The sequence below is a fragment of the Bombina bombina genome, chromosome 4 (assembly GCF_027579735.1).
Source record: "Bombina bombina isolate aBomBom1 chromosome 4, aBomBom1.pri, whole genome shotgun sequence".
In the NCBI taxonomy this organism is placed as follows: Eukaryota; Metazoa; Chordata; class Amphibia; order Anura; family Bombinatoridae; genus Bombina; species Bombina bombina.
The window spans coordinates 832,622,275-832,648,520 of NC_069502.1; the positions used below are offsets into that span (position 1 = coordinate 832,622,275).

General features: G+C 39.0%; 1 protein-coding gene across 1 annotated transcript in view; it reads right to left on the reverse strand.

Annotated features, from left to right (window-relative positions):
• Positions 1 to 6,598: 6,598 nt before the first annotated feature.
• LOC128657942 (sulfotransferase 6B1-like) overlaps positions 6,599 to 26,246 on the reverse strand; it is a 193,155-nt gene continuing 173,507 nt past the window's right edge. Inside the window, exon 7 of the mRNA XM_053712367.1 lies at positions 6,599 to 6,729. Within this exon, the coding sequence (XP_053568342.1) occupies positions 6,599 to 6,729 (131 nt within the window). The remainder of the gene's footprint in view (positions 6,730 to 26,246) is intronic.

Here is a 26,246-nt window from a genome sequence, read left to right on the forward strand (position 1 = left end):
TAATATTTGTGAGGTACATAGATGATCTTTTGGTCATCCTAAAAAAACAGTTGATGAAGCGCTGTTCAATAGATTTATTGACTTTTTGGACAACAACTTCATGAATCTTAAATTCACTGGCATTTTTAATCAAGAAGAAGTAAATTATCTTGATCTGACTTTACAAGTGAGTGGCAATAAAGTTATTACCAAAACTTATCGCAAGCCTGTTGCAGGTAATACAATACTGCATGCCACCTCACAACATCCTAGTCACCTTATAAAAGCTGTTCCTCTGGGACAGTTTATAAGGTTAAAAAGAAATACAGTCACAAGAAACTTATAAAATACAGTCATTAGACCTAAAAAAAAAGGCTTATAGCCAGAGGATATAATTAACGTACCATAGAAAAATGCAGAACAGAAATTCAGTCCTATGAGGCTTGTAAAAATACAACTAAAGAGAATTCTTATAAAGAGGCCATTGTATTTACCACTGAATATACCAGCCAGTACACGAAAATAGCTAAAATTCTACAAAAACACCTTCATATTCTTGAAGGAGATCCCACACTGGCTCCCATCATAAAAAATTGCAAATTTGTGTCTAAGAAACCCCATACTTTAGCCAGAAGTCTTTCCCCCAGTAACATAACCAGGACATGTCCAGCAAACTTGCTAGGTGGCTTGCTAGGCAAGGGAATTTTAAATGCCTAAGTAGAAATTGCGGTATGTGCGTCTACATGGGTGGAGGAAATTACTTCACTAGTAGTATCACCAAACATAGATATGACATCAACTTTAATGCCAATTGTGGCACAACTTTTGCTGTCTATCTGCTTACATGCAATTTATGTCAGATGCAGTATGTGGGTCAAACCTCCAGGGAGGTCAGAAAGAGATTTAGCGAACATCTTAGGGAAACCAAAAATTATGTTAAGGAATCGGCCATAGCTAACCACTTTAATGGAGAACATTTTACAAACATAGCCAATGTCTCCATTCATATAATAGATGTCGCTAACTTACTAAAGGAGGAAACAGATATAACATACTACAAAGAAAGGAAATTTATTGGATACTCCAATTACAGACTAGAAGTCCGTTAGGACTTAATAGAGAATGTGACATCAATTTTTTTATTGATGCCTTATCTGTAACTATTGGAGTACCCTTTAACACTTACAGCAGGGTTCCTTTCATTCTACATTTATAGTCACACAATTCTAAGATTTGATATATGTAGCTTGTTCCTCTGTATCCTGCACCCCCCCCCCCCCTTTTTTTCTCAGTGCAGAGCTTTGTATAGCTCAGAGTGTACAAGCTTCTTTAATGGTTCATTATGATTAATATCTGATCATCTTTGTCCTTATACTGAGTCCTGTATATAATGAGGCATATTTAGGTTTCTAGGCATTCTCTAACTTTTTTAATCTTGTTATTTAGATCCTAATAGATACCAGTTAATAGAAGTAACTAATACATTTTTTATACTTAGGCTCAGTAATTAATATGTGTCATAATTATGGAACAGTTAGTTAAAAGTTTCATCTGATAAATACATAGTTGAACTGCCTTTTGCATATACATTAAGTGTAATCTCTTTTAACATTGATGGTTTTCCTAGTTTTCCCATCATTTTTTAAGGTCATCATAGGGTTAATATCACTTTGAAGGAAAGCGTATATAAAGCACACAGTCTAAGCATGCAATAGATCTATGAGTAAGCGCCTGTAGGGGGTACGATACACGTCAGATTATTACCATTGTCCACACCATACCTGTCTTGGAGTTCCCTTGAAGGATCACCCACCCCTTGTTGGATTGGTATTTACTGTATACTTGTTCCAATAAACCTTGGGATATTTTTGCAATAACTTGTGTATGCAGTGCCTGATCCTTTCTTTCCTCATACATACCACAGAGGATTGGTTCACCGCTATTGGTTACGGCACTCCGGGTTGGTAGGTCATACGGCTACATTGTTTTCACTTCCGGTCTAACCAGCTTGAGGGAGAAACGGATGCTGGAGACGCCGGACCAACTTTTTAAGTCTTGTAGTCTAGTTACAGTTGGCTCATACATAATCACATACTGTAATATCTGAACCCTACTATAAACTGGATCACTATTACCCCGAAATAGACGGTAGAGACCTGCTTGTGATTAGTTGGTCACTCTAAGTTACACTAATTGGGAGATGTGCTGCCTGCGGCCGAGATGGCACATCTTGATTTCCTGTACTGACCACTAACACTGTTCTTAGATGGTACCTGCTTATACCAGAACTAGTATGGAAGGCTCTTATCCCTCACACCCCTTCATTACAAGACACCATAGTTCCCACTGAAATGCAAAAGAAAAGGTGTGTGTATCAAACTGTTTATGAGACAGACTTGCCTACCTCTGGGGTTGCAAAAAATCTCACAAATTTGCAACCAGATATATGCTAGACAAAACAACGGAAGGGGTTAGAGGTGACCCCTACGGCTAGCTGTCTGAAAATAAAATTGAAAGAAAAAACGTTTTGAATATATAATGTTGTAGGTGTAAATCAATGTGAAATATAGAGTATATTACAAATATTAAACAAACCACTAAAAGAGTGAATCAAATTATTAATTTATTTAGAAATATATATATAAAAACACAATAGTACACATAAGTTGTATATTAATGTGATGATAAAAACCAAGCAGGTACTGTCTCAGAAGACTGGATTCGATGGTTTGAAAGGTGTACTAATAAACAGATTAGGAATCTGATATAAAATAAAAAATATATTTCAGTTAAAAATATATATCATTAGACACAATGTGGCTCAAAAAAATAAAAACTAAAAAAATCCAAAAATACTATAAAAAGAAAAATTCTTCAGAAAAAATGTATAAAAAAATAATACCAGATACTTTGTAACTTCTCTTAAAGTGTTAGTAAAAGTCTGTATTGTTGCAATTACTAAAATGTGGCCATAAGGACTTATAATCCCATGATCTTAAAGTTGGTATATGTCAACATTAATGTTTATGTTTGTAATAAGGTATATATGGATCTTCTTTTTAAAAAATTATAACATTGTTACAAATTCCTGCTAGAATATAATTTCTTTAAAAGACGAATCAGCCGATGATATTTTGAAAGCGCTCACTTGCGGCTTTAATTGTAATATCTACTGAAACTCATTATATATATTCTCAGATGAGGCAATGATTCTTTTCTTTTATCCTTAAGTGTGTTATATTGTCTTCATAGACACAAGAAACAAAGAAATCTCTTTCCCAATCTTGCTTCGTTGAGATGGTTCTATTTGTGGCAACGCCGAATATTGTTTGTAGTGGCGTTTTCTCTGGACCGGAAGTGGTTGTATTTCGGAGGATCCGATCCTCTAATACCTTCCTTCAGATACGTATAGAAGTGTAAAATCCCTTTTGTTGATGTGTAGAAAAGCTCCTATCGTCCGGTGAGTCAAAGAATTTCAATTGCAGACGGACGGTCTTGGGAGCGTAAGATAGCTATAACTGACCAGTTATTTGTAGAGTAAATGCTGGAGCTGGTTATCTTCTACGCGTTTCGGCTTCTAGGACACAAGCCTTTATCAAGTATACCAGAATAAAAAATGAAAAAAAAATATATTTTTCATTTTTTATATTTTTTTTCATTTTTTATTCTTTATTTTTTTTTTTTCTGTCTATTCATTATTTTTTATTTTTATATATTTTTACATAAAATAATTTTTATAATTTTTCATTATGCAGTATTTTTTATTCTTCATATTTTATTTTTCATAACTTCCATTTTACAAATCCATGTTTAAGATTCATAGAAAGAGATTGATTTTATGAAAAACACTTTTCTCTTTTTATCAAAAAAATCCAACTTTCCCAAAAAAAAATTTCTTATGTATATTAATCTTATAAATTAAAATGCAGAAAATAAATTGTCACAAATAAATATCTAAGGTATATATGATGGTAAAATATACACTGGATCGAAGCATATCTACAGCGAGATCAAAGATGTTATTTCATTTTCATTGAGGATCTATCAAAACTACAAGGTAATTTGTAGCCAATTAAGGGTTAACAGGAAACCCTTTAAATACCTGGGAGAAGCCGGATCTGGTATACTTGATAAAGGCTTGTGTCCTAGAAGCCGAAACGCGTAGAAGATAACCAGCTCCAGCATTTACTCTACAAATAACTGGCCAGTTATAGCTATCTTACTCTCCCAAGACCGTCCGTCTACAATTGAATAAGAGCTTTTCTACACATCAACAAAAGGGATTTTACACTTCTATACGTATCCGAAGGAAGGTATTAGAGGATCGGATCCTCTGAAATACAACCACTTCCGGTCCAGAGAAAACGCCACTACAAACAATATTCGGCGTTGCCACAAATAGAACCATCTCAACGAAGCAAGATTGGGTAAGAGATTTCTTTGTTTCTTGTGTCTATGAAGACAATATAACACACTTAAGGATAAAAGAAAAGAATAATTGCCCCATCTGAGAATATATGTAAAGAGTTTCAGTAGATATTAGAATTAAAGCCTCAAGTGAGCGCTTTCAAAATATCATCAGCTGATTCGTTTTTTAAAGAAATTATATTCTAGCAGGAATTTGTAACAATGTTATAATTTTTTAAAAAGAAGATCCATATATACCTTATTACAAACATAAACATTAATGTTGACATATACCAACTTTAAGAACGTGGGATTATAAGTCCATTTTAGTATTTGCAACAATACAGACTTTTACTAACACTTTAAGAGACGTTACAAAGTATCTGGTATTATTTCGAGGAATCAAAGACCTACGTGGGAATTTAGAGACTCCAGAGACATTTTCAGATATACATTCTTTTTAGTACTATTTGAATGTACGGCCTAAATAGAAGTTTATTTTAGACAAAATTCAAGTGTCAGCTTTTATCACTTTTTTTCTTTTTGCTGCAGCAATTTTTAATCGGAAGTATCGTTTTTATACATTTTTTTTTTTTCTGAAGAATTTTTCTTTTTCTTTTTTATGCTATTTTTGGATTTTTTTATTTTTTATTTTTTTTGAGCCACATTGTGTCTAATGATATATATTTTTAACTGAAATATATTTTTTCTTTTATATCAGATTCCTAATCTGTTTATTAGTACACCCTTTCAAACCATCAAATCCAGTCTGCTGAGACAGTACCTGCTTGGTTTTTATCATCACATTAATATACAACTTATGTGTACTATTGTGTTTTTATATATATATTTCTAAATAAATTAATAATTCGATTCACTCTTTTAGTGGTTTGTTTAATATTTGTAATACACTCTATATTTCACATTGATTTACACCCACAACATTATATATTCAAAACGTTTTTTCTTTCAATTTTATTTTCAGACAGCTAGCCGTAGGCGCCACCTCTAACCCCTTCCCACTGAAATGTGTCAGATTATTGCCATTGTCCATACCATACCTGTCTTGGAGTTCCCTTGAAGGATCACCCACCCCTTGTTGAATTGGTATTTACTGTATACTTGTTCCAATAAACCTTGGGATATTTTTGTTTTCACTTCCGGTCTAACCGGCTTGAGGAAGAAACGGATGCTGGAGACGCCGGACCAACTTTTTCAGTCTTGTAGTCTAGTTACAGTTGGCTCATACATAATCACATACTGTAATATCTGAACCCTACTATAAACTGGATCACTATTACCCCGAAATAGACGGTAGAGACCTGCTTGTGATTAGTTGGTCACTCTAAGTTACACTAATTGGGAGATGTGCTGCCTGCGGCCGAGATGGCACAATCTTGATTTCCTGTACTGACCACTAACACTGTTCTTAGATGGTACCTGCTTATACCAGAACTAGTATGGAAGGTTCTTATCCCTCACACCCCTTCATTATAAGACACCATATTTCCCACTTATGTAGAGAGGCAGTATCCCCCATGTATTCCACTTTACGAAATAGCATCTGCTGGTTTGACTGTTCTATATGTTCCCACATAGTTATTAATTTCTCTTTTTTACTGTATGAGGTTATTATTCTCCATTTTCTAAAGCATATCATAGACTGGCTCCCCACATGTTAAGATTGACCATTCTAGATTCTAGACCCAAAAGTGGTCTTTTCCCTTATTTACTTTTGCATTCCCCTTTTTAGTTCTATCTAATCTTTTGCAGCCCAAAAAGCGGCTGATAAATTATCTTCTGGGGATTTTACTTACTGTTAATAGTCTGAACAACTCAAAACTCCCTATGTACGCACCAACAGTTGTTAAGAAGCACAAGAGTGGCTTCTATGAGAACTGGGGGAATTATTATTATTATGTTTAAGTAAAAAATGAGGTTGTGCACTGTTTTATTTGCCAAATAACATAGCGAGGCATTGCATGGTTTATAGTTATTTACCGTGACTCTACCACTTACTAATATCATGCCTGTGACAAATGCATAAGTTGCCATTCACTATAGTAACATACTTATGACTCTACTGTTGTTTTTTAGAGGCGAATAATGATTGTGAATGTATTTTTCAAACCTCAATAAAAATTATTTTTTAAAAAAAATGCATAAAGTATTGATCAAAGAAAAGTGTTTTTAATTGTGCAATTTACTCATTTTATATTTTACAGTACACATCATAATTCAGCATTTCTCCTAGTTTTGTTCCTGCTAAACACTGTTCAAATTTTGCATCAATTTCTTGACTCTGAGTATCCGAGAAGTAGTTTTTCCAGTCTCCAACATCACCTTCACAAAAAAAAGAACGTTTCAATTTAAAATAACGTTTCTAAGGAGATAACTTAAAAAAATATAGGGCTAGAATACAAGTGGAGCGGTATTTAGCACTCATGCTTGAGCGCTAATACCGCTTAAAATAAACTTGTAACACATGCTGGTTAGTGTGTGCACTAACTGAATAACTATCTGAATAACATTAGAATGTGAAATATTTACTGTAAATAAACATTTGAACACGTTATCAAATATTAATATTGAATAAAAATGATTTTTCAAGGTTTAAGGTATTTGAGTGGAAAGGGCTTCAAAGAGTGTGTATGTGTGTGTGTGTATATATATATATATATATATATATATATATATATATATATATATATATATATATATATATTGCTTGAGGTTAATTGACTGTGACTGTGGAGTTAGCACAGCTTCATATACAAAACACGGAATTGGACTGCACTCTCAGACTGGAATGGGTATACATCCGATGTATCAGCTCTGGGTGCTCAATAGCACTCTCAGGAAGCTGTGCTGTCTCCAGAGTCACAGGCAGTTAACCCCAGGCAAATTTGGGTTCATGTCCCATAGTTAAATTTACAAAATAAATAAATACAACACACAGAGAAAGTCGAACACTCACTTGCAAGCTTTCAGCTAAGATTAAAAGCAAAGCTGAAGAGTTAGTTACCGCAGCTGGCCAAAAGGGACAAGCCCAGGTACCACGTCAATGACCCTCCCAAAACCTGGGTCCCTAATACAGCCATACAACTGCAAGCTCTCAATCAAACAAACTGGGAACAAGTCAAGGGTTCACACAACTTAATCTTCCTAGACGTATACAAAACACTGAAGGGGACTGCGCTGTCACACTGGACTGTTTATACATCCCATGACCCTGTAACATGCTCAGCCCTGGGTGCTCAATAGCACTCTCAGGAAGCTGTGCTGTCTCCAGAGTCACAGGCAGTTAACCTCAGGCAAGTTTGGGTGCAAGGCCCATAGGGGAATTACTAAATAAATAAATAAAAGACACAGAGAAAGTCCAGCACTTGCTTGCAAGCTCTAAGCTAAGATGAAAACCTATGGACCCAGATTTTGGGAGAGACCTTGACGTGGTACCTGGGCTTGTCCCATTTGGCCAGATGCGGTAACTAAGTCTTCTAGTTCTCCTTTTAATCTTAGCTGAGAGCTTGCAAGCAAGTGCTGGACTTTCTCTGTGTTGTATTTTTATTTATTTTGTAATTTTCCCTATGGTCCTTGCACCCAAACTTGCCTGGGGTTAACTGCCTGTGATTCTGGAGACAGCACAGCTTCCGGAGAGTGCTATTGAGCACCCAGGGCTGAGCATTTTGCAGAGTCATGGGATGTATACCCAGTCCAGTCTGAGAGTGCAGTCGTCTTCCGTGTTTTGTACATGTCTAGGGAGATTACATAAGTCTGTGAACCCTTGACTTGTTCCCAGTTTGTTTGATTGAGAGCCTGAATTTGTATGGCTGCATTAGGGACCCAGGTTTTGGGAAAGACTTTGACGTGGTACCTGGGCTTGTCCCTTTTGGCCAGATGCGGTAACTAACTCTTCCAGTTTTGCTTTTAATCTTAGCTGAAAGATTGCAAGTGAGTGTTCGACTTTCTCTGTGTGTTGTATTTATTTATTTTGGAAATTTCCCTATAGGCCCTGCATCCAAATTTGCCTGGGGTTAACTGCCTGTGAGTAGAAAAGGGTAGGAACCAAAGCGCCTGAAAGGCCGGGTCTGGACAAAGTTTAAACAGATTCACTTAAAAAGTAGAGGTTACACTTTAATTCGTTTACAAGCATGGATCCATGTTACATAACAAGAAACTTAAAATTCTAACAACAATAAAATTCTTTAAAATAAATAAATAAAAAATTACTGATGATTCTCTTAAGGTAACTGGTACAGACCTGTCTATACTGGTATCCCAGTATCTCTAGGTGTTCTTTGAACAATAGGATAATTACTGAGGATCCTCTTACACAGACTTATTCGGACTGTTTCCAGTATCTCTAGGTACGGCGGTCACCTTTCTAGGTGTTAGGTGCCTTAATGTCTAATAATCCCTAAATATGTGAGTGGCGTATGTGTGCAAACTTGTGCTAGAGGATACCAAATCCTTCTATGTTGGAAAAATGATGATACACTTGTGATGATAAAATATGTGATAAAAAATATGTGATCAAAAAATTATATTGAAGTGGTGGTGTAAATATAACAGTGATGGGTGCTAAACCTTGATTAAAATATTGATGCAGGTAATAAACATTTCAAAACATAGTGATGACATATACATAAAGCAAATCACGATAAATGAATAAACAAAAATAGTCCTCCAAATGATAATGTTAAGTCCAGATTGAAATGTTCACTCCAAAAAGTGCTGATAATAAACCACAAACTGAGAAACCAAAACTAAAAAATCAAAACTAAAAAATCAGTGGCCACTGTAAAATTAAAGTAAAGCAAGTCAATCCTGTGAGGAGATACAAATAATTCTGCAACCTCGGCAGTACTGGATAATGGTGATATATCAAAGTTTCATCCGGGGTCCGGCTGACCCAAATCACACCTAAAAATAAAACAAACACACAATAGTGCAGAGCGTAATTTCTCAAGTAGATTTGAAAGGAGGAAGACTCACCAGTCGACGCGTTTCGGTCTGTGCTAGACCTTTATCAAGACTGGATTGTGTGGGTTTTGGTGATCTTTTATACCTGTATTCTGAATGCATACCGGAAGTACTTGCTTAGTACTTCCTGTTTCGTTAAGATGATTAAAATGATTAAAATATTCGTTTTTTTAAAATATCGTTCGCCTTTATTTTAATACTCTGATATGCCTTTGTGGCAATCAATTCTGATTCTTTACATTGTGTATTTATGATCTACTCCGGTGTTCGTCCGGATTTTTCGTATTTAACAACTTCCGGTTTGCATGAAGAGTTGTTATATCTGACAACTTCTGGTTTGCATTCAGAGTTTGTTTACATATTATCGGCATATAAGTACTACCGAAAACGAATTCAATACATTTAAATTAGACCAATAGTTCAGACTCATGTTTTAATTATTCTTGTTATGTAACATGGATCCATGCTTGTAAACGAATTAAAGTGTAACCTCTACTTTTTAAGTGAATCTGTTTAAACTTTGTCCAGACCTGGCCTCTCAGGCGCTTTGGTTCCTACCCTTTTCTACTCATTTATTCTATTGGCTACTAGGAGCCAATATCCAGAGCCAGGGTCCTTGAGGCAGGCGCTTAGTGTACCACCCACTGTCACTTGTTAACTGCCTGTGACTCTGGAGACAGCACAGCTTCTTGAGAGTGCTATTGAGCACCCAGGGCTGAGCATGTTGCAGTGTAATCGGATATATACCCATTCCAGTCTGTGAATGCAGTCCCCTTCTGTATTTTGTATATGAAGCTGTGCTGTCTCCATAGTCACAGGCAGTTAACCTCAGGCAAGTTTGGGTGCAAGACCCATAGGGAAAATTACAACATAAATAAATACAACACACAGAGAAAGTCCAGCACTCGCCTGCAAGCTCTCAGCTAAAATTAAAACCTAGGGACCTATGTTTTGGTAGAGACCTTGACGTGGTACCTGGGTAGCTGCAATTTTAAACACGTTTCCAATTTACTTTCATTAACAAAATGTGCACAGTCTTTTTATATTTACACTTTTTGAGCAAGAAATCACAGAATATGTGTATATGCATTTGTGATTGGCTGATAGCTGTCACATGATACAGGAGGAGTGAAAGTAGACAAAACTTTGAAATTTGTTAGAAAAAAAAATCTACTACTTATTTGAAGTTTAGAGTAAGTGCTATTGCATTGTCTTTTTATCATGCATTTTTGATTATGCAAATCTACTGTATTTACTGGTCCTTTAAGGGGTTAAGTTTTTAGGTCAGCCAGCACACCTGTTCCTTAATAAGTAGGCTCAGAGCTATATAGGAGCTCTGAGAGAGCAGGAAGGTGTCTCAGGGCCTGATATATTCAAAAGCTCTCTGATCAGGTGAGATTATCTAAGACATCTCATCAGAATGGAGAGGTCCCTAAAAATATGTTAGAAACACAAATTTTATTTTAAAAGATATTTATCTCACTATGCATTCCGTTGAGCTTTTGATAATCAGGCCCTCAGTATCAGGCTGCGATGGGATGTCTACTTGGAATTCAGTAAAGTAACTGTTTGGCTGCAAGGATAAAGGATTGGTGAGAAACTGTTTGAAAACTACTGTGATTTTCTGCTTATTTTTTTTTTTTCATTGAAAGCCAGGGTAGCTGGAACAGTAACTGTAGTGAGGAAAAACTACTGTTAGAATCCTAAAAGGCTTAGACCTTTATTATTATGTATTTTTAGTTGGTGGTGGAAACCGTTCTCCTTTAGGTCCAGATTATGAGTGGCGCGCTATTTATTAATCCTGCTCACACGCTAACTCTGCTAGAAGCAAGCTTTTTGCACATCGGGTAGCACTTGTATTACAAGTTGAAAGTAAAAAATTTAGCACACAAAAAGCCGAACTTCCAATATCGCGATAGCATTAACGTATTCCCTTATAGAAGTCAATGGAGCAAAGCAAGTAGTAAAAAAACCTTAACACTCTACTTGTGCACGAACCCGATCGCATATTCTCAAGTGCGCTGACCTGAAATGAAAATATTAATATTTTACATTCCAATGTTCTTTTAATAGCAGTATATGTTCTATGTGTTCATAATACATAATTCTACATATATCTGATGGTTTTTTTGGTGCAATATATGTCATTGCCTATATCTATGAGGTTGTATTTACCTAAGGACCAGATGATTTTTATTATATCCTGATACGTAAAACCATAGAGTTCAAAGAAGGTGTACTTTATTTTTCACATGACTATATGTATATCAATTCTGTGATAAGTGCAGTCACTTTGACAAATAACATCCACAGGGGTGCCAGAGTAAACTTATTTAGAAGACAGGGGATAGACACAGCACTCACAGGATTTTACACCTCAAGTATCTATCTAAGTAAAACTTCACTTTTATGTTAAAAAGTAAAAACCATTACACCAAACGTTTCGGTGTCACAACAGATACCTTTGTCAATGGTGATATCCAAACAAGACAAAGTAGCCATGTCATATGCTACGTCTGTTGTGCTAAAATAGACACTGCATGGCCAATTAGCATATCAAATAGTAAACACGGCGATGACCCGCATTGCAACAATATGGCGAGCGCATGTAGTGAGTGGCCAGTTTCCATGGTGAACCAAAAAAGCATAGTGTATGCCTCTGCGAGTGATTAAAACAATGTACCTAATATCATCAAACTATCTTATATATTGCTACACACATATAGAAAAAGATAATGTATCACCCCAAGGAGTTACATTTGTAAAACTTGTGTATGGATCAGAAACTTTCACAGCAAACTAAGGTTATCATAGAAAGACACTATAGTCCAACATCGTGTTCAGACCTTTAGGGGCTACAGTTTGTATGCTGCACATCAACTTGGCTTCAATTTGTAACAATTTCGTGTGTCTATCCCCACCTTTCTTCATCAGAGGTACATAGTCAATCAGCATAGTTTGTAGACTAACTGCAGTGGTCCCAACTGGGCAAAATGCTGATCAACTGGTTGTTCTGATGATCCCTTCTTAATGGCTTCCCTGATGGCAATCCGATGATTAGCCATCCTTTCTCTGAAGGAAGTAGTCATTTTACTGACATAGACAAGAGGGCACAGACAGTAAAGAAAATATAGAAGGGATCATCAGAACAACCAGTTGCCCAGTTAGGATACACTGCAGATAGTCTAAGAACTAGCCTGATTGACTATGTACCTCTGATGAAGAGAGGTAGCTCCAGACGGCTTGAAAATGAGGATGTATTCTATGCATATAAATTGTAATCACCTGTATGTATATGTTACACTGCTGTTTGTCTTGTTTGGATACCACTAATGACAAAGGTGTCTGTTATGACACTGAAACTTTTGGTATAATGGTTTTTACTATTTAAAATAAAAGTGAAGTTTTACTCAGATACAGAGGTGAGTGCTGTGCCTATCCCCTTATATATAAATCTTCAACGTTTATTGGTACAGGTCAAAGTTTTAATCAATTATTTAAAATCTGTTCACAAACAAAATATAATTTATTAACAGAAGATAAATGATAAATAAATAATAATCCACTTCACTTAAGTGAAACTATAAAGAGTTATTATGTAGCAATTTTATCCCCTTTTAATCTCAGTGGTACTACCATCAAAATACCTCAAAGCATTCTTAGTATAAGAAGAGTATATGTATAACAAACATAAAAATGAAAATTAAATATAGACAAAATAAAAATAAAGATAAACTTTAAATACTTCAAACTATACCAGGATGGAGTGTTTAAATATTTAATTAACTCATCTTTATCCTTGCAATGTCCATGCACACAGATCAAATATAATCATGTAATAGAAAATTATAACATTCTCCATTAGAAGCTACCATAGTAACGCAAGTGTGTCTAATGTATATATATATGCCCAGCGCTTGACAAGGAACTAATGATATGTATTATACAAGTCTACCATAATAACATAAGTACATCAAATGTATCAAGAAGCAATGTGCATTCAAGACACAAATTAAACAATAATATTGCAGTAAGCCACAGTGTTAGATATATTGGAAATAAAATTCTGCACAAATCATCATATACGTTAATCTCCTTATAAGACAGAGAGCATTAAAGAGAGCCACATCCAGATTCCTGTATAAAGTGTATATCGATGAATTCTATGCTAAATAGATATTCACTGGGATAGTGTATCTACTGCATCCTAAGTAGGGGGAAAACATAAATAGACAAGTCATAAGCTTACATGGAATGAGTTCTGTATGAAATAAACTGACATATAAAGACATCCATCTGGACAGACCAATACTACGAAGCAAACACTCCAAGTGGCAAAGTAAGTTACGCAATCAAGGAGAATATACAACATTAGTGTGCATCGGTACAAAGCAATAACTCAAAGAGGGGTACTTATCAAGCCGTCTACTTTACCTGCCTTCGCCGGTCCAATACGCCCGCCTAAGCTTGCCTACCATCGCCGCCGCGGACCTGAATACGTTCGCCTAAGTTATCAAAAAAGCTGTCAAAAAGCCGCGCACCAAGTACGGGGCGATGAGCAGCGGATTGTGAGAGTTATCACTCATCCGATCTCGCTGCTCTTCGGCTTTTTGACAGCTTTATTGACAAGCTGTCACTAAGCACCCACACTAAACTACACTGTTCTACACCCTATACCGGTGCCCCTGCAACTAAATAAAGTTACTAACCCCTAAACCACCGCTCCTAGACCCCGCCGCCACTATAATAAACTTAGTAACCCCTAAACCGCCGCTCCTAGACCCCGCCGCCACTATAATAAACTTAGTAACCCCTAAACCGCCGCTCCTAGACCCCGCCGCAACTCTTATAAATGTATTAACCCCTAAACCACCGCTCCCGGACACCGCCGCCACCTACATTATACCTAGTAACCCCTATCCTGCCCCCCCTATACCGCCGCCACCTATAATAAATTTATTAACCCCTATCCTGCGGATCCCGGACCTCGCCGCAACTAAATAAATAGTTTAACCCCTAAACCGCCGCTCCCGGACCCCGCCGCAACCTATCTTAAACGTATTAACCTCTAATCTGCCCCCCCTACACCGCCGCCACTGTAATAAAATTATTAACCCCTATCCTGCCCCCCCTACACCGCCGCAACTCTAATAAAATGATTAACCCCTAAATCTAAGTCTAACCCTAACACCCCCCTAACTTAAATATTAATTAAATAAATCTAAATAAATTTAACTCTTATTAACTAAGTTAATCCTATTTAAAACTAAATACTTACCTGTAAAATAAACCCTAATATAGCTACAATATAAATAATAATTATATTGTAGCTATCTTAGGATTTATTTTTATTTTACAGGTAACTTTGTATTTATTTTAGCTAGTTAGAATAGTTATTAAATAGTTATTAACTATTTAATAACTACCTAGCTAAAATAAATACAAAATTACCTGTAAAATAAATCCTAACCTAAGTTACAATTAAACCTAACACTACACTATCATTAAATTAATTTACTATATTACCTACAAATAACTACAATTAAATACAATTAAATAAACTAACTAAAGTACAAAAAATAAAAAAAGCTAAGTTACAAAAAATAAAAAAAATAAATTACAAACATTTAACAAATATTACAACAATTTTAAGCTACTTACACCTAATCTAAGCCCCCTAATAAAATAACAAAGCCCCCCAAAATAAAAAAATTCCCTACCCTATTCTACATTAAAAAATAAACAGCTCTTTTGCCTTACCAGCCCTTAAAAGGGCCTTTTGCAGGGCATGCCCCAAATAAAACAGCTCTTTTGCCTGTAAAAGAAAAATACAACCCCCCCAACATTAAAATCCACCACCCACATACCCCTAATCTAACCCAAACCCCCCTTAAATAAACCTAACACTACCCCCCTGAAGATCATCCTACCTTGAGTCGTGTTCAGCCAGCCGACCACCGATGGAACCGAAGAGGAGATCCGGAGCGGCAGAAGTCATCATCCAAGGGGCGCAGAAGAAATCTTCCATCTGATGAAGTCATCATCCAGGCGGTGCTGAAGAAATCTTCCATCCGATGAAGTCTACATCCAGGCGGCGCTGAAGAAATCTTCCATACGATAGAAGTCTTCATCCAGGAGGCGTCTTCAATCTTCATCCATCCGGAGCGGAGCGGAGCCATCTTCAGAGGAGCCTACGCGGATCCATCCTCTTCTTCCCGACGACTAACGACGAATGACGGTACCTTTAAGTGACGTCATCCAAGATGGCGTCACTCGAATTCCGATTGGCTGATAGGATTCTATCAGCCAATCGGAATTAAGGTAGAAAAATCTGATTTGCTGACTGAATCAGCCAATCAGATTCAAGTTCAATCCGATTGGCTGAACCAATCAGCCAATCGGATTGAACTTGAATCTGATTGGTTGATTCTTCTTTCTTTTCTTTTCTCGCTTAGAATGTATAGTTTATTGAGATGTACAGAAATAATGTATAAAATAGAAAAAACCCCGTTGAATGTGCAGCTTATTTTTTGCTTTTTAACTCTTATTTTGTGTTTTTTAGTATACATTCATATTGCCTAAACCGGGCCTGTTTTTCTTTTTCTCTAATTTTGTCTATTATTCATATGGTTGTTCAATATGAAATAACTGGCCCTGTGAGGCGCAAAATCTGTATTTGAGTTTCAATGTACCTTTCACGGGTTATAAATAAACAATTAAAAAAAAAATTACATGCTCTATCTGAATCATGAAAGAAAAAAATTGGGTTCAGTGTCCCTTTAACTCCACAGAATTAATAAATGAATAGAGCATTTTCTCAAAATAAAGAGAACTCTTTATTGCATACAGCTTGGGCATTAAGGGAAGCTATTAAAGCAGGAACTTCCTTCTTAAAGAGATATTGTAGAAAAGATGTTCTATCGTGCATATAAAAGGGCAGTAATGAAATATATTAAACTATGTGTGCATGTACAAAGGTTAAAGGGACATAAACTCATTATTTTCATTATTCAGATAGATGTAATTTTAAACATTTTATTTGTTCCTTTGGTATCCTTTGTTGAAAAGCAGATATGTAAGCTCAGGAGCATCCACTTGTTTGTAGCACTATATGGCTGCAGTTTTTCAAGACTGTTATACCTTTGCAAAGCACTAGATGGCAGCACTTTTTCCTGCTGTGCAGTGCTCAGACACGTGCATGCTACCTTTCAGTAAAAGCTGTTCAAATGTGAAATTAAAATAGCTGGAAATGTTAATGGTCATTAGGTAATGGGGCAATTGGCATAACTATCTATTACTATGTTGAGAGGGGCAAGCTACGCAAGTCTGATCATAAAATGTAAATGTAATAATCATAGAAATGTTCATTAAAAATAATAAAAAATAACAAAACAAAAAAAACACTAATATATGGAAATCACCTACATATCATTGCTGGAAGACTACTATGTCTGAAAGCTATCAAGCAAACATCAACATCCAATTCTGTAATCCATTTGACCAGACTTTTATTTAAAGCTAAGCTTTTTCCTAATAGAAGTTTAAACATTAATAGAACAGGACATAATATATTGTGGTGTTAAGACCCCTCTGTGTCAAAGTTCCCAGTCTGTTAATCCATTTTGCTTCTTTCTTGAGAAGTTACACATTTCTGTTTCCACCGCTTGATAATGATGGGACCTAACCAATGAGTATAGTCCTGAGCATGGCCACAGAATATCCTTTTTGCATGAAGCGCCTTGCTATAGGCTGTTCACTTTCTTTGTTCTCTTTCACCTTCCTAATCACACTGCAATGGATGGCTAGTTGCTCTCTGAAGGAGTGGCTGGTTTTTCCAACATAATAAAGTCCACAAGGACACATGATAATACACAACATACTCAGTTGTGCACATGAGCTTAATGTGAATCTTTCTCCCTGTGATGGTGGAATTTTGGTCCCATAATGAATTAATTACATGTTGTGCAATTTCCACAGGTGAAACACCCTATTCGTGGTTTAGGCAGCCATGTTCATATTTGTTCTCTGTGTTCAAAGTCAGTGGTAACCAATATGTCCCCAAGGTTCTTAGCTCTATTGTATACCATTCTTTGTGGATGAATATTATGGAAGGGCAGTGTAGTCTTGGTTGATAATTGACCAGTTTTTTTTTCTATTATTTTCTTTATCTGTAGTGGATTGAATATGAATATCATCTTGTTGTTCTATCTTGTTATTTTTTTCACTTAGCAAATTATCTTGCGTGGTATGCCAAATCTCATCCAATACTCAATTTATTTATTTCTCTTCATAGCCTCTTCACAGAAATGTTTCTTTCATTTGTAATAGTTTTGTTTCTTTGTTAGCATTTTAACTATTGTTCCTAATGACTCTTACTAGTTGCAATCTAACTATCCCCTTTTGTAAGGGTTCTGGATTGAAACTTTTAGATACCAATAGCGAGTTTCTATCCGAAGGTTTCGAGTATAGGGTGGATGCCAATTTTATTTCTCCTCCTTTCATCATTTTATAGATTTGTAGGTCCAGAAAGTGGATTTCTTGTTTATTATATTCAATTTTGAACTTCACATACCAATTTAGGAGAGCTTCTTCACTTCCATCCCATAGTAGAAACACATCATCAATGTATCTCCGATAGAGCTTTACTTCTTCTATGGGGTTATTGAATACAAATCTGTTCTCGAACCATGACAAACAGATTTGCGTATAACAGTGCCATATTGGATCCCATGGCTGTCCGACTTGTTGTAAGAAGTATTTGTTTTCAAATTCAAAGTAATTATGTGTTTAACATAGATGTATCAGATCTAATATGAACTCTATTGGAGGTCCACAATACTCTTTTTCCTTTATGAGAGATTCTCTGGTTGCTTCCATCCCTACTCCATGGGGATAATTGTGTATAAGATGTTTTCATTGAGGGTGACTAGTATGCTGTCATTGTTGATATCACTCAGAGCTTGTATTTCTTTTTAAAGACACGATGAGTCCACGGATCATCTTCATTACTTATGGGATATACACTTCCTGGTCAGCAGGAAGAGGCAAAGAGCACCACAGCAGAGCTGTTAAATAGCTCCTCCCTTCCCTCCCACTCCAGTCATTCTCTTTGCCTACATTAGTGATAGGAAGCAGCTAAAGTGAGGTGTTAGTTTAGATTCTTCAATCAAGAGTTTTTTGTTTTATGAGTAGTGCCATAGAGTGCTACTTTGTTCTGGGCTGTAGCCTAGTCCATATCAGTCTCTACAGTAGAGCTCTGGTGGCTTTAGAGCTATGGGAACTGGTGGGACATAATTCTCACTGCGCCTCCCATTTTCAGCTGCCCCATATCTTTCAGCCTGAGATTATTACTGACTCAGCATTGCTTATCTCTCAGGCCAATGTGAGGGAGAGGACCTCTCAAGCTTGGGAACTGCCCTACTGCCAGGCAGTGTTTGAGGTAAGTGCTGCCTTTTTCTGGGATCTAAGGAGTCTCAGTGTTTCTTTCATTAGCACTACGGTACATAAGGGGTTAATGGTAAACCTTACTTACGTGGGGACAGTTTCAGACTTTCAGAAAAGAAGTCTTACTTGGGCAGTGATTATGTGCAGGCACTGGGGCTGGAGTTATGTTGCTAAGTTTATTTTCCCTAAAATGGAGGGCTCTGGTGGTTTCACTTTAGTTTTTTCCCTGAGAGTGAAGCAGAGACTTGCAGCACGCCCACAAATGGCGGGACTTCCTGTTTTTTGGAGCCTCTGCATGTAGCACTATTTTCCAGGTCTTCAGATGTGCTGTACTGGGGTTAATCTGGGCTAGAGCAGCATGTAGAATACTTTTCATGCACTTTTAGCACAGATGTGGTCCTAGTTCGGTTTTTCTGGCAGGTTGCAGTAACGGATCGTTTCTACAAGGGATCCGGTAGCATTGGTTAAGGTAGGAGCACCTCAGCAGGTTGCTGTGGTGCAGAGGTTTAATTATTGCTTAAATTTTCTAACTGTTTTGTAACTACAGCAAAATTAGCAGTTTGTCAAGAGAAAGAAAAACCATTTAAATTTAAAGAGACAGTAACGGTTTTTGATAATTTTATTTTATTGTTATTCCCAGTATTTTTTCTGCTCAATACCAATATTTTATGTGAAAAAATGGACCAAGATGAGGTGCAAGCTGTTACATGTGCTTTATGTCTTGATGCAAATGTGGAACCACCAATCCCTTTCTGTCCTACATGTATTGAAAGGACTGTGAATTTTAGGGATACATTTTTTGCTGAGCCAATCTCCTCTCAGACAGATGTTGTTGTCCAAGAGTCCTCTGATGAGGGTCAATTTCTGCAGCAACTTTCTCCCCAAGTTTCCAAAAAATTATCGCCCTCACCAGCAGTGCCCTGCACGTCTACTGTAGTTCCTTCTGGAATTTCACTACAGGACATAGCTTCTCTTATGTCTACTACTATATCTGATGCTCTGTCTGCCTTTCCATTGTTGTAGGGCCATCACAAGAGAAAGTCCATTTCTGCAGTTAGCGAGGTTTCTGATGCTGTGGTAGCTATCTCAGAAGTCTCTTCTCACAGATCTGAGGAAGAGGTTCCTGCTCTGGCATCTGAAGGAGAAATCTCAGATTCGGAGGAGGTGTTACCTTTGACCGACTCAGAAGTGGTATCTTTCAGGTTTAAACTGGAACATCTTCGTCTCTTACTTAGAGGGGTTTTAATTACCCTAGATGATAGTGACTCCACAGTGATGGTTGTCCCCCCAAAGTCTATCAAATTAGACAGATATTATGAGGTACCTTCTGTCATGAGATGCAGGACATATGCAGGACACAGCAATGATGGTACAACTCTATTTTATTACAGAGCATAGCAATACACATCCAGACAGGTTGATTGTACTAAACTCACTGCGACACAGACACCGGACCTAAGCCCCGCCCACATGCTAGTGACATCACATCCTGCTATCATCACATCTTCCCCTTTTTCAAAGGCAAAGCATACATTTGCATATATTAAATAACAAGGTACACCAACAGGGTATACAACAACATTTTGTTTTAGAACATTATAAAAACAGATAGATTAGAAAACATGAACAAATAAATTACATCCTGACTTGGACATCGGGGTAGACTACCCTAGTCCACAGTGACCATGGGATTATTCTGCCCATACTTCCGGTCACTGTTCTAGCTAAAGTCAGTCCCTGTATCGGGCCGGAAGCCTCACCACTCTTCCGCTTGATGTAACTTTGCATGAACTGTCCTCTGATACAGAAGATGGTGAACAAGAGTCTGCTGGAGGCAAAGATATATCCCCGCTATGACCTTGCTGAGGGGAAGGCACCTCTCTTAGAACAGGAGATCCCACCGGCGGTGGTACTGAGGTATCCGGTTCCAGACTCTCAGGTACAGGCTGAAGATGTCTTCGGTTACGGCGTGTAACCGTCCCTCCCTCTGTAAGGACTGTGTAAGACCTTGGTTCTGGAGAGCGGCCCACTACCGTAGCAGGCGTCTTCCATTTCTTCTCATCATCCAGTTTAATTCTGACACTTTGGCCCGCTTTCAGTTCCTGTAAAGGCCTGACAGAATGTCTCCTGTCGTAGAAGAAACGATAACCCTTTTTGGCCTCTTCATCCCTCCTAAGGACTTCGTCCCGAGGAACAGGGCCAGGCGGCTTGAAGACACCCACTGAGGGTAAAGTGGTGCGAATCTGGCGTCCTAGCATCAGCTGTGCCGGGCTAAACCTGGTGGCTTGAATGGGCGTCGCCCTGTATGACAAGAGGGCTAGGTACGGTTCAGATTGCTTTAGAATAAATTTTGTTGTTTGAACTGCCCTTTCAGCCATTCCGTTGGCCTGCGGATAATGTGGACTTGACGTGGAATGTACAAAATCATATTCCCTGCTGAAAGCACTGAACTCTGTAGAAGCGAACTGCATGCCATTATCACTCACCAGCTCCATTGGAATGCCCCAGCGGGCGAACAAGCTCTTCAGGCGAATGATAACGGCCTGACTTGTGATATCATTCAGGGGTGCTATTTCCAAATACCTGGAATAGTAGTCGATAACAACAAGAAACTTTTTCCCGTGCAGTTCGCACAAATCAGCAGCTATTTTCTGCCACGGCCCCGCAGGCAGCGGAGTAGACATTAAGGGCTCCCTTCTCTGAGTAGGCCGGCGTTCCCGGCAAAAGGCACATTTAGACACGTGATTTGCAATGTCGGAGCTGATCCCAGGCCACCACACAGCTGTAGCTGCTCTTTCTCTGCACTTTGTAATGCCTAAGTGGCCATCGTGAATCCTGTTTAACATCTCCTTCCTCATGCTGACAGGAATTACAATACGGTCTTGGAACAGCACCAACCCCTCCAGCTCCGTGAGCTGCGACCTCTCTGGCTGGTAAGCATTTAAAGACATCCAGGCTGCCCGGCTCTCGGGCCAGCCATCTCTTATGTACCTTATAACTTCTTGCAGATCTGTGTCCAAATATGTCTCTTTCTTTATCTCTTCCAGTTTCCTTGAAGAAATGGACTTAGAGGCCAGAACTGAATCAACATACACTTTTACATCCGACTCTGTGGAGGATTCTTCAGCAGCAGCCAGCGGGAGCCTGGACAGTGTGTCTGCCACAACCAGCTGCTTCCCCGGCACATGCACTGCCTGAACATTGAACCTGAGTAGTCTCATTAAAAGTCTCTGGCATCTCAAGGGTGTTTTGTCGATGTCATAAGAATTGATAAGAGGGACTAGCGGTTTGTGGTCAGTTTCCAGACTAAATTTCTCCAAACCCACTAGATAACGCTGAAAGCGCTCACAGGCCCAAACTGCAGCCAGGCACTCTTTCTCAATTTGAGCGTATTTTGACTCCGCAGCCGTCAGTGTGCGGGAACAGTAGGCGATGGGCTGTAGTTTGTTGTCATTCAGCTGCAGGAGTGCAGCCCCCAACCCATAACTGCTTGCATCAGCACTAACCACAGTCTTTTTTGAAGGGTCGTAGAACCCCAGCACTGGGGCAGACCCCAGCAGGGACTTAGCATGCAGGAACGCTTTTTCTTGTGAGGGTCCCCAGACCCAGGCAACATCTTTCTTAAGCAACTCTGTGATAGGGTGCAAAACTGTAGATAAATCTGGAAGAAACTTGCCCACGTAATTTACAAGGCCCAATATCTGTCTCAGCTCATGTACATCAGAAGGGCTTTTCATCTGTTCGATAGCCCGAATTTTCTCGGGGTCCGGCTTGATGCCATCCCCGTTGATGATATGCCCAAAGTAGCATAATTCAGTTTTCCTAAAATGACATTTTTCTTTATTCAGCTTCAGCCCAGACTCTTTGATAGCCTGCAGCACACAACTCAAACGCTGATCATGCTCCTCCACTGTAGACCCATACACTAGAATGTCGTCCATGACGACTGCTGTGCCCACGTGGCCACTCAGGAGAGAACTCATTTCCCTCTGAAAGATCTCAGGAGCGGAGGATATCCCAAAGGGAAGTCTGCAGAAACAGAACCGACCTACCGGAGTGATAAAGGTAGTCAGTTTGCGGCACTTTGGATCCAGGGGGATCTGCCAAAAACCGCTAGAAGCGTCTAATGTGGAAAAGAACTTCGCCCCAGCCAACTTCGGGGCTATATCTTCCAATGTCGGCAGCACAAATCTCTCCCTCTTCACTGCCTCATTCAACCTTTTCAGGTCCACACAGATGCGCACCTTTCCGTTTTTCTTTGCAACTGGAACAATGGGGGCACACCAATCAGTTGCTTCAACAACCTCTTCAATAACCCCCATAGACTTCATGCGCATGAGCTCTTTCTCCACTTGAGGCATGAGCGGGAACGGAATTCTACGAGGAGTAGAAATACTATACGGGACTGCGTCACTTTTAAGTGCTATACGGACAGGTTTGCAGCTCAGTAGGCCCAACTCGCCAAACATATCTTCAGAGATCTCATTCACTCTGGCCACGAGGCCCAAGTCACAGGCTGCTTTTCTGCTCAATAAACTGTTAACACACTGACCTCGGATCACATGCACCCACATGGTGAACTTCCTTTGTTTGTACTCACAGCTGGCAAGAAATTTCCCCACACAATCAATGCGGCCACCAGGACTATGAACATTTGTAGTAACCTTCGCCAGCTGGGGCTGTCGAGGCAGTTTCATAAATTCAGCAAAAGACATTACAGTGATATCAGCTCCTGTGTCAATCTTAAAATCAACATTGGCTCCCATTACAGTAAAGGTAACTTTCCAATCTTCCTCTGAGCTTGTCCGTTCCACAACAGACCCCACAAAAGACACTTCCTGACCCTCCTGGTCACTGTCCACCTGCATCTCCTTAATGTATTCAGTTTTACACACCACTTCAAAATGGCCTATTCTGTTACATTTTCTGCATCTTTTATCTCTGGCCGGGCATATAGCACTCTGATCATGAGCCCGGTAGCACCGTGTGCATCGGCCATGTTGCGCCCATCCACTTCTAGGCCTTTCCAGTACTTTAGATCTACCGCTCACACTGTGCCTTTCACTAGTAATTTTCCTAGACTGTTGCACTTCATCCACAATACTCTCAGACCTCAGATCAGCACTTTGCTTTTTCACCAGTTCACTCTGGCGGGCCATCCTAATAGCCCCGTCTAATGTTAAATCAGGCTCTAACTGCAGCTTCAGGGAGACTTCAGCATCTGCAATTCCAATAACTATTCTGTCTCTGATTTGCTCTTCTTTAGCAACACCAAACTCACAGAATTCAGCTAATTCATACAGGCTGCGCACAAATGACTCCACAGATTCTCCCACACGCTGATTACGTTTGTGAAAACAAGCTCTCTCATGAATCACATTTCTTTTGGGCACAAAGTGGGCACTGAGTTTATCCATAACTATATCAAAGTTAACTTCTTCCCCTTCTTGGAAAGTAAAAGCATTGAACACTGGCTCTACATCTTTCCCCATAGAGTATAAAAGAGAATTAACTTGTACTTCACCACTCTCCTTGTTCAGTTTGGATGCAATCCTGAAGCGCTGAAACCGCTGACGCCATGTGGGCCAAGCTGCAGGCTGAGAAAAGTCAAAAGGCTCAGGTGGGGTAAACTTTGACATCGTTATCATCAGAAACAGAAGCGTAGTCCAGAACTTCTGACACCATGTCATGAGATGCAGGACATATGCAGGACACAGCAATGATGGTACAACTCTATTTTATTACAGAGCATAGCAATACACATCCAGACAGGTTGATTGTACTAAACTCACTGCGACACAGACACCGGACCTAAGCCCCGCCCACATGCTAGTGACATCACATCCTGCTATCATCACACCTTCCTTTACAGATGTTTTTCCAGTTCCTAAGAAGGCTTTTGAAATTATTAATAGAGAATGGGAGAGACCTGGTATTCCTTTCTCTCCTTCTCCTATTTTCAAGAAGATGTTTCCTATAGCTGACTCAGTTAAAGAGGTTTGGAAAACTGTTCCTAAGGTAGAAGGAGCTGTTTCAACCTTGGCTAAGAGAACTACTATCCCTATAGAGGATAGCTGTGCTTTTATAGATCCGATGGACAAAAAAATTAGAGGGTCTACTCATGAAAATTTATGTTCACCAGGGTATGCAGTGGCAACTGGCGGTCTGTATAAGTACCGTCACGAGTGCGGCAGCCTACTGGTTTGATGCTCTGGCTGATGCCTTCAGGTGAGAAACTCCCTTGGATGAGATCCAGGACAGGATAAAGGCTCTTAAGCTAGCTAATGCCTTTATCTCGGATGCCACCCTTCAAGTTATTAAGTTGGGGGCCAAAATTTCAAGCTTCTCTATCTTGGCTCGCAGGGCCTTATGGCTGAAACCTGGTCTGCAGACGTTTCATCGAAGTCAAAGCTTCTAGCTGTCCCTTACAAGGGGAAGACCCTGTTTGGTCCTGAGCTGAAAGAGATTATTTCTGACATTACGGGAGGTAGGGGTCACCTTCTCCCTCAGGACAAAAAGATTAGGCAGAAAGGAAGACAAAGTAATTTTCTTTCCTTTCGCAACTTCAAGGGATTCTTTTCCTCTTCTCCCTCAACTAAGCAGGAACAAGCTAAATCTAATTGGAGACCGGCCCAATCTTGGAATAAGGGTAAGCAATCCAAGAAGGCGGCCAATGACTCCAAGACATCATGAAGGTTTTGCCTCTGATCTGGGACAAATGGATCTGGTAGGGGGCAGACTTTTTTTTTCTGCTCAAGCCTGGGTTTGGGATGTTCAGGATCCATGGGCTATAGAAATAGTATCTCAGGGATACAAAATTTGTCCTCCCAGGGGCAGGTTTCTAATGTCAAGGTTATCTGCAGACCAGACAAAAAGAGGCGTTCTTACATTGTGTAGAAGACCTCTTCACTCTGGGAGTAATTGTTCCCGTTCCACCTCAAGATCAAGGTATGGGATTCTATTCCAATCTGTTTGTGGTTCCCAAGAAGGAAGGAACCTTCAGACCAATTCTAGACCTCAAGAGTCTAAATAAGTTTCTCACAGTGCCATCCTTCAGGATGGAAACTATTTGTTCCATCCTTCCCTTGATCCAGGAGGGTCAGTTTATGACAACAGTAGATTTAAAGGACACGTACTTGCATGTTCCCATTCACAGGGATCATCACAGGTTCTTAAGGTTTGCCTTTCTAGACAAGGATTTCCAGTTTGTGGCTCTTCCTTTCGGTCTTGCCACGGCTCCCAGAATCTTCACAAAGGTTCTGGGGTCTCCTATTGTGGTGCTTCGTTCAAGAGGCATTGCGGTGGTACCGTTTCTGGACGATATCCTAGTTCATGCGCCGTCCCTTCAGCTAGCAAAATCACACACAGACCTGGTAGTGGCTTTCCTAAGGTCACACAGGTGGAAGGTGAATCTAGAAAAGAGCTCTTTAGTT